Consider the following 13,403-nt stretch of genomic DNA (forward strand, 5'->3'; position numbering starts at 1 on the left):
TCGCTCTCCTTCGCTCTCGCTCTCCTTCGCTCTCGCTCTCCTTCGCTCTCGCTCTCCTTCGCTCTCGCTCTCCTTCGCTCTCGCTCGCTCTCCTTCGCTCTCGCTCTCCTTCGCTCTCGCTCGCTCTCCTTCGCTCTCGCTCTCCTTCTCTCTCGCTCGCTCTCCTTCGCTCTCGCTCTCCTTCTCTCTCGCTCGCTCTCCTTCGCTCTCGCTCTCCTTCGCTCTCGCTCTCCTTCGCTCTCGCTCTCCTTCGCTCTCGCTCTCCTTCGCTCTCGCTCTCCTTCGCTCTCGCTCTCCTTCGCTCTCGCTCTCCTTCGCTCTCGCTCTCCTTCGCTCTCGCTCTCCTTCGCTCTCGCTCTCCTTCGCTCTCGCTCTCCTTCGCTCTCGCTCTCCTTCGCTCTCGCTCTCCTTCGCTCTCCTTCGCTCTCGCTCTCCTTCGCTCTCGCTCTCCTTCGCTCTCGCTCTCCTTCGCTCTCGCTCTCTTTTGTTCTCCAGGTGCCTAACAAAAATGAATGTGCCCATCTGTAATGCAACTGGTGCTCATGTAAAGGACTCCGATACCGGATATCTTCTGGTTTAGTTTGCGCTATATAAAAGTCTAAGGAAAACATACAACAAAAAACGTTGGCGTTTGTTTTATGTATACATTAAAGTTCTTCTTTGTTTTCTGAACCTTTGCTTCAAGTTATCTTTTTCACTACAATTCTCATTTGTCCTGTTACCAGACGAGGCAAAGCCTGGGTAGGTCGCCTTCACCTTTTCACTCATTTTTTCTTTTTTTGGGCCTTTAGTTGCTACAAGTTGTCTTTAACTTCATATCTTTGCCATGATATGTCCTTGTGACATTGTCTTTCTGTTGTTTCGTCAACCCCGTTTCTGCTGCTTCTAGTGCCCTGAATTAAAGTTAATTGTCAACATGTGGGGATGTATGGTGGTCAGGTGCTTGTTCTTGTACACTTGAGCAAAAGAACCTTCAGCCTTTCAAAGACCAGTCATTCTATTACTCAAGGCCTCCAATAGAAGGCCTGTCGTCCTCAGCAGACAATGAAGACATAGCTCACAGGAAAAAGCATACTAAAACACCCAGCCTCATTAACGTCCATGAGATCTCAATCATTTAAATGAGATTTGTAGGAAGCTGGCTCTTTGTGAAATATCAAGAACCTGTTATACCGTGTGAATAGTCCAGGGGTTCCCTTATGAGTGGACAGGGGCTTGCTATGCAGTCCCAAAGTGCTTTATTAGGGGGTAGTGTGGTTGAGTAGCCAACACAGACGAGTGCAAGACATTTGCAAATAAACACCATGATTAATCACTGACGACTCTACTCAAGAAGGAAATACACACCAATTTATAAAAATAGCAAGTGTCTTTATATAATTTTTAGGCATCAGAGAAAAATCGTTCAGGTAAGTACATTTTTAACTATAAAATATTTTCACTTGAAAAAGTGGGCACTGCAATTTTATCCTATGAAAGAAATAAGTTCTGCAAACAGGTACAGTACATCGATTTACAGGACTAATCTCCAGGAGTTAAGGTGAGTGGTGGGCAAGGCCCAAGGCAGCACCAACAGTACACCCCTAGCGGCACAAGGTCGGCGAGGTGCAGGGTGCAAAACGACGACGTGAGCGCAATAGGTTTCACTGTAAGAAGAGGATAGGGAGCCAGTTGGGGTTTAATGCTTGCTTGCGATGCTCGGAGACAGAGACACCTGGGTTCATCTTCTCCACGGCACGGGGGCGACGGATATAGATGTGTCTTGGCGTCTGATTTCTCTTACCGGAAGCAGTCTCAGTCGAGGTGATAAGGAGTCCACGAGGGGTGAAACCACAATGGACTCAATCTCTGGAGGGCTGAGGAAGACCTCTTCAACTTGGGTTGGAGGCGACGGGTGCAGTGGTGGCTTCAGGTGTCGGGTTTTGGTGGTTCTGGGGGCCTCCGTCTTCTGTTTTGGAGTTTCTGCAGGATGCAGGGAACAGTTCCACTGTTCTTCATGAGGCCTTGTTCTTTATTGAAGGCAGGCAGTCCTCCCAAGTTTTGGAGGCATACAGTTGCAGGACGAGTCATCTTTGGCACAGGTTTGACAGAGAAGAGCAGACTGGACAGCAGGCCTGGGGCCAAGTCAGGTGCTCTCTTCAGTCTTCTGCTTTTGCGGCTCTTTGGTTCCTTTTTTTTCCATAAGTCGTCAGGATTTCCTTATCTGGTGCCAGGTACTCCCCATAAACTGAATTTAGGGGCCTTAGGGGAGTGTAGGGTAGTAGCCAATAGGCTACTGACCGTGTGAGAAAGTGAGCTATACGCTCACTTTCTGTGGGAAGCAGGCATAACCCTGTTCCAGAATTCCTAAGTATTCCATCACAAAGATGGCTACTTCTGAAAAATCATTTCCACCTCACAGTAGCCCACCTTAGGTGTGGTACTAGCGTGAAGGTGGCACACCTACCAGACTAGCTAACTTTCCTGCCTTTCCAGGTGCCAGAGGGGCTCTGGACAGGGAGGGAGTAGGACTTACTCTCTTGTAAGGGTAGTCAGATTCACATTCAAGAGGCGGCAGCTTCTTTGAATCTCGCTGGCCCAAGGAGGCTTATCAGCAGGTCATCCTGTGGGAGGGGGTTTTACACCCTCTTCCTGGACAGGCTTTTGTTCAGGGCCTACTGAGAGCAAAGGCCCTGAGGTCAAAACAGCAACTCCGGGGCAAGCTGGCAGAAACCAGTCAGCAAGCACAATAGAGGCTGGTAGGTTTTCAGGGGGCACCTCTTAGGTGCCTCTGGGTGCATGTGTTGATTGATCCAACACTGGCATCAGTGTGTGTTTACCAATTTGAGATGTTTGATATCAAACATTCCTGTTTTCAGTGAAGCCATCATGTAGCTGGGGAACTTGATTTCACCAGTGTTCATGTTTTAAAATGGCATCCCTGGTTACTCGTACTGGCAGTAATAGGACTGACCAGCTCAGGGCCATATCTGCTTATGCAGGTATGCCCTCACATGTAATATTCAGCACCCTGCCTTAGGGCTGTTAGACCTGCTGTAGGGGTGACTTACAAATATTACATGCAGTGGTAGGGGACATGGCACCTAGGGATGTGTGACATGTTGTGTTTTCACATGTCTGCACCAAGACACGCAGCCTGCAATGGTAGTCTTGCATTTGCTTGGTGAGGGGGTCCCTTAGGGTGGCACAATTTGTACTGCTGCCCTTAGGGACCCTCTTTAGTACCTGAGGCCCTAGGTACCAAGGTACCATTTACTAGGGACGTACAGAGGGTGCTAAAGGTTTTACCAATTGGGGGAACAGTTGTACAGTTTTTAGAGAAAGAACACTGGTACTGGGGACCTGGTTAGCAGGAACACAGTACACTTCAGTCAAAGTTTCATCAATTACCAGGCAAAAAGTGAAGGGGTAGTGCAACAAAAACCCAGTTTCCTACAAGGTTTTCATCCTCCTTGTCCTTCATTCTCTTGGGGTTTGGGGAGGACTTTTCTTGATTGCTGGACCTAGATTAGCCTAGACTTGCAGATATTGTGCATACGATTGTTGATATGCAGAGGACAGATGCTCTGCCCACTTTTCTCTAAGGAGTCTTCTGATCCCTATCATCACATGAAATTCACTCTGGGCTCCTTGCTTGCACTGTGCTGCACGCTTCAGTTCGCTCTGAGTATGTAAAAATAAAGCGTCCCTGGTGAATGTATCTCAGTAAATATTAGTCTTGTCTGGTGGGATTAGAATTCTCTTTGTGTTGGTTTGAGGTTTGCTTTCAGTAGATGTTGGGAGATGGCTGCAATACCCATCCTGCCAGTTTATAGGGAGTAATGCATCAGACCTTTTCACCCTTTTCAATTTCCCCCTCCACAATCTACCACCACCCCCCAAGACAGCCCTCCACCCCCGTTTTAAGGCCATGTACTAATCAGAGCACTGGAGCCAGTTACTCTGCATTTTCACCTTTTTTCCTGAAGGAAATAGAATGTGTGGGAAAGCAACCTCCACTAACAGCAGTTGGTACTGCTGCCTGTACTCGAAAAATCTCACATTTCAAAATCCTTGTGAAAACTGGCCAGTCTACACATTGGAACACAACATTTTACTCAACTGCCTTCAAGAGAGTTTAACTGTTGTACTATATAATTTATAAACAGTGGTCTTGGAATTTTATGTAATAGACGTCAGGCCAAGATGGCTCTTTTAGGCTCCGATATAAAGGGAGAAGTACTTCAGGTGAATCTAGTATTAGGTGAACATAATTAAGTCTTTGCTGCAGACCGCTTTAGATGTCTGTAGGTAAAAAGTTGTTTTCAACTTTGCATATATTCAGAGTGGACTTTAGGTCAGCCCTTTGCTTATGATTGAATAATTTTGTCTGTCTAACTTCTCTGCTCTTGATTTGATACCTTGTCTCCCTACTTTTGTGTTTGTCCTATCCATGAATCTCAGTGTTTTGACTGGTTGTGTAATGTAGCATTTAACTACTGATGCAAGACCTTGCCAGCAGTGTATGAGGGAGTATTTTCTCCCCCTCCTCTCCCCCCTCGTTTCCCACCACCACCAAATTTGCTGTTGCGTCCCTACTCCTTTTTTCCCCACCTGCAATAATGTCAGGCATCCACTTCAAATGTTTTTCTTACTATTTCAAGATGACTGTCCACACGTTTGCGTGGCAGGCATTCAGGAACAGGTTCGACACTGTTAACAAATCTTATTTAAAGATAAACATTGCAAGGTGTATGTGCATCTCTGAATGGGGTATATTCAAATAGAACAGAATAGATTAAATGATGGCTTCCTCGGATGTGCATGCATATGCTGTGGCCATCTTGTAATGCATTTTATTGTGTGTTACTAATCTATTCAAAGAAGGCCAGTAGACATATCCCAGGCAGCTATGTGTCCTAATCTACATGTGTTTTGAAGACCTTACTTTCGCTTGTCTTTTTCACAGAGCTATGCTAAGTTTGGCTAGTAAGTTGTTAAAATTGTTATAATTCACTATTTGCGTTTGCTTGCAGGTCTGTCATGCAAATCCATCTGAGAGAGCTCGTTTTATTCGCTGCATATTTAATTTACTGCAATCTTCAAGCCCAGCAGTGAAATATGAAGCTGCAGGAACTTTAGTCACCTTATCTAGTGCACCAACAGCTATCAAGGTATGTCACTGGGGCTTGTTTAAAAACAAAAAAAACCAATCCATGTGCATCTCCATTATTGAATAATTGTTGATAATAATGTTCAGTTTGGTATATTAATATTGTGCTTTTCATAAACATGTCTTGCTATTTTTAAAGTGGGTTATCATAAAATCTGCTTGTTTATTTTAAGCAATCTTAATTTTAAGAAGTGAACATTGGATATCCTTTAAAGATAAGAAGCTCTTCATTACCTTACAGTAGCCAGAAAAAATGGGGATCTTGGAGAGCAAGAATTTGCAAAGTCTTAGACTGCTTATAAAATTAAATTCTATTATCATATGAATAAAGTGTATGTAAATAAAGAAGCAAAATGAGCAGTGGAAAACTTTTAAGTTAGTATCCTGAGATTGATTTGTGGTAGCAGTGCATCATACAGATTATAGTTTGGGCAATGAGTGGCCTCAGTTGAATTTAGAAAAGCTCCATCCTTCCGAATAAATTGTTGATTTTTTGTATGTTTGTGAATTACATAAAATATTTCATTTGTGTATTTGTTTGAATGTTTGTATCTGTATTTTCTTTATGTACATTATTTTACAATTGAAATCATCGAAAATGCTTAGGACTGAGACTACTGCTTCCAGTGATGACTCAGTGGGGATCCCCGAATTCCAATAATGATTCACTGGGGTCCCCGGGTTTCAGTAATGATTGCGTGGGCTCCACAGAAGTCAAAAGGTTAAGAACCACTGATCTACCTTGTAGAGGGCCTTTTTAGGTCTCACCTAGGCAGCGCACATGTGCTTTTCTAGGAAATGACCTTTAGAAATTGGTCAGCTCTTTTCAAGCACTCGTACTTGTGCTGGCATTCACCTTGCGGGAGCGAGCAGCCGCGCGCGCGGCCACGCTAATTGAAAACAGAGGGCCCGCACGCCTCTGTTCGCTCCTGCAAGGTAGATGCCAGCACAAGCATGAGTGCTTGAAAAGAGCTGTTTGCATTTGCCTGCTCGCGGTCGCTTTTTGATTAGACACAGATTGAGTCTCTCCATATTTGAAACGTGAATTAGCCCCAATACACTGTTCCATTGAGCCTAAGGGAAGCTAAAAGAGTTTCTTGTCACTCATTGCACCGTATGCATCGGCCTTATACCTTCTTTCCTTAGTAACTTGTTGCCCTGTTTTCTGAAGTACTCTGTCCCCCTTCTGACGGATATGGTTCACCCTGTGTAACAAATGTAAATAAATTAACATGATTGATCTTTTGCCACACTGACCCTGAAATAGTTGCGTTTTGCCGCACTGTTGTTTACCTAGCTTGCCTTATAATCGTTTCGGGGCTTAGAGGAGATTGGCTTCATGGCTGCCTCGCAGCTGTCAGCACGATGGGCTTCACTGGAGATGTGAGTTTGTTTGACATGCGTTAGTGGTCGGTCACTTGTACAGGAATGCTGCAACTACACAAGACACGTTTACCAGTGAACTTGTTTCCTTTCATTGCATGGTCACGTGGGCTCAGTGGCGCCTGTTTTTGCATCTTTCCAGTTCATTAGCCTTCTGCTTTTTGTTAAGTGAAGAGACAGTTTTTCAGCATGGGGTCACTTCCGGGGCTCCAGGGTCTTTTAAGTGAAGGGCGTTGTAATTGTAGGTTGTGCCACGTCAGAAAACAGGCTGAGCGCTAACATCAGGTTGGTGCAGTGTTGACCCGTGGGGTAAAATTGTCATAATGCATGGTCCATCTGAACTACTGTAGCTGAATGTGTGCAATTGGTATTTCTGTGGTGGATTTGCACACGCCTAGTGCAACTGGCCTTGTTTTTTAGGGGCTCATGCAAGGAAGGTTTAAGACAGTGGAATAGTCACTTCAGCAATTTTGCAAGATGCCGTACCTTTACAAAAAAAGTGCACCTTTGAGTTGGTACTGTGGCTATTCAGTTGATTTTGAAGTAGTGTCAGTGCTTAATTTGTGGGGAGGAGGGGGGTGGGGGGGGCGAGTGTGACTGGGCACAAGGTTATTTTCAGGTCGAGTGCAGCGCGGCTGAAATCCAGACCCTGCGGACAAACGTTATCCTTTACGATGACCTTCTCCCCACTGTTACTCTTCTTAAATCAATGCACACACCTTGAAGAGCTCATCCAGTTTCCTCCCAGTGCAGGGTAAATCCAGAGCTTGTTTTCAAAATGCAGTAATTATTTGGGGATAATCTGGGGCTTGGTGCTAATGTGAGGTCAGACTGTGATGCTTTAGTAAGAACTAAAACCCTATGGCACGGTCGCATCACATCATTTTTTTCCTCCATTGCCAAGCAGTTACCAGTGCTTAATTAAAAAAAAATAAAAAATAAAGATATGTGCTAGAGCCCTCATCTGGAGAACATTGCAGCATGCACCATTTTTTGCCCCGCCAGCGCCGCCAATGACAGTACCAACTTTACTAACCATCACACTCTTACAAGTGTGACAATTCATGGTACTCTAGACCCCAAAAGCAATAAGAATGCCCATGGAAGAAGATTATTAATTCAATATATATTAACAATGACTAATAAACTACTGTTATGCTCAAACCTAAATTATGCGGACTCTGCCACCTTGTGGCAGACTGTTATAAGGGCTGGTGCTGACAATTAAGTGACGTTAAAGAACCACCGGCTCGTATGCACTGCTTCCAACCCTAAATGGAGTTTGGTTTGACAGTCTGAAAGTTCACTACAGGTACACTTTTGTTTGCGGTTACAAAAATAAGGCAGAGATTATTGATGTTAGGGACTGATCTTAACTGAGACCACCATGTTGCTCTCACATTGCTGGGGCATAACTTGCAACACATGCTTTTGATTATTTTCGAGTGCACCACAAGCTCTTTACATGCTCCAGGCTTTCTCCGGAAGGTGGTTAACGATCATCAGGCCATTTTCATTTAATTATTTTATGTTTTGTGCTGCATGGCTAAACACTTATAAGGTCCCAAAGGCGAGACCTATTGGCTATGCCAATGCTTGTTTGTTTTGTAGATTACCTACAGCCAACCTCAATACAGAGGGGAGTGTTAGGGGTTTGTCTGGCCGTGAAATAATTGGGTGTCTTGTCTTAGTTGCGAAATTAAACACCCTGCCAAGTAACAAAAAAATGACTAGGTAGATCCACGAGCAGACTGTCACAGCAGTCTAATTTAAAAACTAAGAGTTGATTAGTGCCTTAGTTTTATGAAATGGGTGACATGAGTGTATTTTTTTTTTGTATGCTCATTACTTGGTATTCGTTTGCTGTGTTTGTAGCAGTAATATACTTATATATTCTTCAAAAGGTTGAACAGTGTACCTAGTTGTAGCTAATGAGTTAAATGTTAAGACGTGTGTTGGGGTGGAGGAGAGAGCACATGGAGGTGGATGAAGTGATTGGAGCAGAAGAGAAGAAAAGGTATAGCAACTCTGTTTTGGAAAAATTGATATGGCGGAACTCAAAAACATAACACCTAGGACTATTTTTCTCACAGCCGTCATATATTTACAGACTTGAGGAGTTGCGAGCTCTGACCACGCAAGAACCTTATTATTTACACACACACACACACACACTCTCTCTCCCACTCTCACTGTTCAGTGATCTTTTTTTCTATGTTAACCAGGTTATAAAGCCACAAGTATTTTTGTTTTTTTCGAAACATCGAAACGCAAGCAGAAAGGCCTGTTCACAAGCTGGATGTTAGAAGAGCAGTGATGTGCTACTTACAGGCAACAAAGCAACACAGAAAGGGACAGCTTTTCTATGTGTACTTTGCAGCCTCTAACAAAGGTTAAATGGTTACCAAGGGAACTATCGCCAGATTTATAATCCAAATAATACAGATCTTCTACAAGCAAGCAGGAGTGTTATTACTAGAAAAACAAAGTGAACACTACACAAGGAAGAAAGGAGCGACACTGGACTTCGTTGCCAATGAGTCGGTTAATTACATTTGTAAGGCAGCCACATGGTCTTCGGTACACCTTCAAAAGCACTACTGTGTGGCTTTTCATTGCAAACACAAATTTCAACCCTATCTCCAGAAGTAAGGGAACACTGCTATAAAATTTGTGCACAGCATGTGAATCTAGAAAAGATTCACACTGGAAAACAAAATTGTTACTTACCTATAGGTATAGTTCTGCACCTTGAAGAATACCTACAGGTAAGTAACCATTTCAGTAGAAAATCGGGTTTTTAGTTGTGCAGGATGGGAAACCTGCACAAGTAATACGTCCACACTAATCTCACTAGGAACCTAGCACCCCATTGTAGCACTTGACTCTCAGGTTTGTGAACCAGAGCAGTGTAAGGCCTAGTCCGGAGAGAGGGTGTTCGATAGTAATTCCCATTCGTTGGCACCCAATAACATTTTTCCCAGTCTGTGCTTTTACTTAGAAAAAAGTACATTTATTACATACACTACTAAATACTATGCATTCATTTGCAAATATTTATATCCAGCAAATGAAATTACCTTTTGGTGACATTCTGAAATCACATTTTTTACATATTTTATTGGTGTATTGTAGAGACAATAACAAGGAAAGGCAATGGGATGAGTTTCAATACAGGGCATTCAAATAGGCGGTAATAGTATTCTGAAATCCTATTTGACCCCTACTGGGTCATGACCTCCAAAATCACAGTATCTCTCCCACCCCCATTAGAACAAGCATTGGCATAGCCAATAGGTCTTGCAGTTGGGACCTTATAAGTGCTTATTTATCCAGCACAGTATTCTTGGTGCAACAACATCAACTGTTGCATGGCTAAACACTTATAAGGTCCCAAAGGCGAGACCTACTGGCTATGCCAATGCTTGTTCTGCAGGGCTACAGATGGGAGCAGAATGGGTCACAATGGGCAGTTTTCTTTACTCCCTTCTAGAGAGATGCTTGCACCTGAACTGAACCGATTGCTACTGTCTATGTAATAAAAGCAACTCACGGTTCTCGTGTTTCCAGTCCTTGGCGTCGTACGACAACCAGCTGCACTCTGGCTGTTGTAGTCTCTGTTTCCATCCATTAAAATGGTTTGATTAGCACAACTGGCTGTGGCGATTTCGGCTGGAAAGGCAGGAACAGGAAAGTGGTATCCATGATAGCAAGTCGTGGTTTTTAGTTTTGCTTCTCATATTATAGGTATGGTAGACATAAAGCACCCCTGAGAGACGTTATAATAATAAAACAAAGAAGCAGTATTGTCTGAAATTATTCTTCATAACGTGTCCCGAGGCAAATGGCAAGCTCAAGCCGAGTCTTTTGGCCTTCCTTCCTTTTGAATTTTTAATCTACAGAGGCCATTACGGACTCTAAGTGGCTAAAAAAAAAAAATAAGCATGCTCAGTTCTGTCTTCGTTGAACTCTCACGCTTCAGGATCCAATCATCCTTAAAAGACAACTTTCAACCTAACTCAACCACTATGGAAACAGGCTGCATTGCTGCCTTACTCGTAACAACAAATACCTCATTGTGAGCAATTGTACTACAAAGAAATAAATAAGTAAAAAAACAACTCTGCTTGCTATTTTAAGTGCCAAAATAACCAGTTTTTCATATTTTGGGTTGCAAATTAATTTTTTCGACTATTAAACGTTTATAGAAGATGATTTTAACAGAGAAATGTGTTTGCCTCATCGGGATCGCAAGCGCTACATAAATGCATTTTCAATACAATATAGTTTGCCTAAAACGTGATGTGCAAGTGTTTCTACTAAGACATAGGGTTATGCCTGGAATAACAAACATGCACCCCCGAAGGTGTTTGTCGTTAAGATCAGGTGTTAGCCGCCTTCCCATTTGGCTAATCTCCCTTTCCAGGCTTTACCTCGCAGGGAGCCGACACAACTTTTAAAATCTTATTGTAGCCTCAATGGGGCCCCATTTCCTGTGCTGAAAAGCCCATTCTGCCCCTCGTAAGTACCCTCATCATGATCTTAGTGAATCGCTCCACCCTACGCTTTAGCCAATTTTAAATAAGTGTGATGCATTCTTTGCACGAAAAGACCAGAGATTGAGACGACACGCTGCTAAATGAAACAAGTACAAATGCGTCTCACTCTCGGCGTAGCCCGCGGGTTAACGGACGCTAGTGGGATGGGTAGGGCCGAGAGCAGGGACACGCAGCGTTTACCTTGCGGAAGCGAGCGCTATAATTGCTAACAGATGGTGCGGCTCGCTCCCGCAAGGGAAACGCCAAACGTGCACGTGTTTCAGTCTTTAGTAAAGCCATAATGGAACTGTGGAGTTTGTGTTGACAAACTCCCAGCCCATGTACTTAAAATGGCTTCACGGCACTTAGTGTCCAAGAATGGACTCAGACACTGTATGGGCATACTGCATGCAACTATGCCCTTTCCTGTAGTATAGTGCACCCTGCCTTAGGGCTGTAAGGCCTGCCACAGGCATTGGTGGTATGCCATGTCGACTCCTTTATTTAAGTCACATCACAACACATAGCCTGCAATGGCAGTGTATGTATTTGATGTGGGGCCCCTTAGGGTGGGATAATAAATGCTGAAGCCCCAGGGACCCTCTCTGGCCACAAGGCCCTGGGTACTACTGGTACCTTTTACAAGGGACTTAGATGTGCCCAGAGGTGTGCCAATTGTGGAAGCAATTTTGGGAAAGAACACAGGTGCTGGGGGCCTGGTTAGCAGGTCAAGTTTGCATCTGGTGTTTGGCATAAAGTTAGGGGGTAACCATGCAAAAAGGGGCACTTTCCTACGGTTAACTACTACATTTATGAAATACTTCATTCCACCAGTAGTTGGTAAGCCTGGCCTATCTTTAAAACCATCTTGCAAGCTGAATGGTTGCGAAGTACTAAACCGTTGTACGTAATCTAATGTTTTAATATTTTCTATCCCATGTTGAGTCTCTCTTGCTCTGCAGGGCACCAAATATGTTTAATTATTTCCACAGGAAAATACTAGAGTATCATGGAGATATATCAACCTTTGAAGAACCAAAGCCACACAAGTTCCCCCTCACCCCATTGAATATTTTACAATATTTTTCAGTTGAAGACCATCACTCCATTTTCAGCCTAGAGACCATGTAGAAATTCCGACTTTGCTTTCTCAGCTTGACTTTGCTTATTCCCTAATTTACGGTTAGAATTTATACTGATTGGGGGGGCATGGCTTGGACGGCAGCGGTAATGGCTGCCTGAACCCGTCGCTCGGCACACAGGAGAGCTTTCTGTGCTGAAATCGGGAGACAAACTGCGAGATGGTGGACGCAAAGACCAGTTTCTACCCCGCCGAGACATGTAGAACGCATCAGGACCAAGATATCCTGGTTTGACTACCTCAAAAACACCGAAATAGACAACGTGTGGGACGATGCGTGGGCACTGACTGGAAGAGCCAAAATGGCGGTGGCGTCCGATGCAATCTAGAAGCTCGTGTAAGTCGCTACCTCACAGTGCTTTGTGGGCGCATACTCTCTTTGCAGCACCCTGCGCAGCCTAAACTCCCTATAGAAGTGAATGTCCTATACTGGTATCCAAAGCACCGGCAGCTAGCAGACTAGTTTCCCACACAGTAATGCCGGACCCGGCAATGGCGGCATTTCGTAGCCCAAACCAGAGCTCAGGGAGAGCGCTGATTTCCGCTCCAGACTCCGTGCGCAACTCCCAGTAACTAGGCGTTCCAGCGCCCAGCGATTTTGCACACAGGGGGTGAAAACCACATCTTTCCCTACTCCGAGGAACAAGAGGAAGAGAGCACTCCAGACATCCTCAAAATGGTGGCACTACCCATTTCACGTTGTCTCCTCTGAACGCAATCGAGCCCAAGTGGATCCTTTTCTACCCTGCCGCATCGCCTACTAGCGATCCAGTAGCAATAAGGTGGGTGCCTAGAGCCTTTCCACGGCTCACTCGTGCTGCGGCAGCCCTACCTTTTCGAATCGGCACCTCCGTCTCGGTGCGCATAGTGCCTGGATGAATGTTGATTTGCCGCGATCTGCTGCTCGGCTTCCTTCCCGCTGCGCGCACCTGCTAGCATAATCAACCGCTCACACCCGTTTACATGCGGCGGTGACCCCAGGTGCACGCAGGGATCGTGAATCACGCCTCCACCGGGCCACTATCATTGCCTCCATCTCCGCTCTGCTTCCAATCTCCTGATCCGCCCACAGCATTGGCGACTACGGTTCACCCCTGTATGCTTGCCTCAAACGTCTGTTACCAGAGTAACATCTAAAGATGGGGAAGAGCACCCCTGTTGTTGCTGCTAGTTGTGCACTGTGATGTAT

The 13,403-nt window shown here is 44.6% G+C and overlaps 1 protein-coding gene across 1 annotated transcript in view; it reads left to right on the forward strand.

Annotated features, from left to right (window-relative positions):
* COPB1 (coat protein complex I subunit beta 1) overlaps positions 1-13,403 on the forward strand; it is a 250,477-nt gene that overhangs the window by 92,776 nt on the left and 144,298 nt on the right. Inside the window, exon 7 of the mRNA XM_085648117.1 lies at positions 5,016-5,153. Within this exon, the coding sequence (XP_085504243.1) occupies positions 5,016-5,153 (138 nt within the window). The remainder of the gene's footprint in view (positions 1-5,015; positions 5,154-13,403) is intronic.

Source organism: Triturus cristatus, chromosome 3_2 (genome assembly GCF_964204655.1).
Source record: "Triturus cristatus chromosome 3_2, aTriCri1.1, whole genome shotgun sequence".
NCBI lineage: Eukaryota > Metazoa > Chordata > Amphibia > Caudata > Salamandridae > Triturus > Triturus cristatus.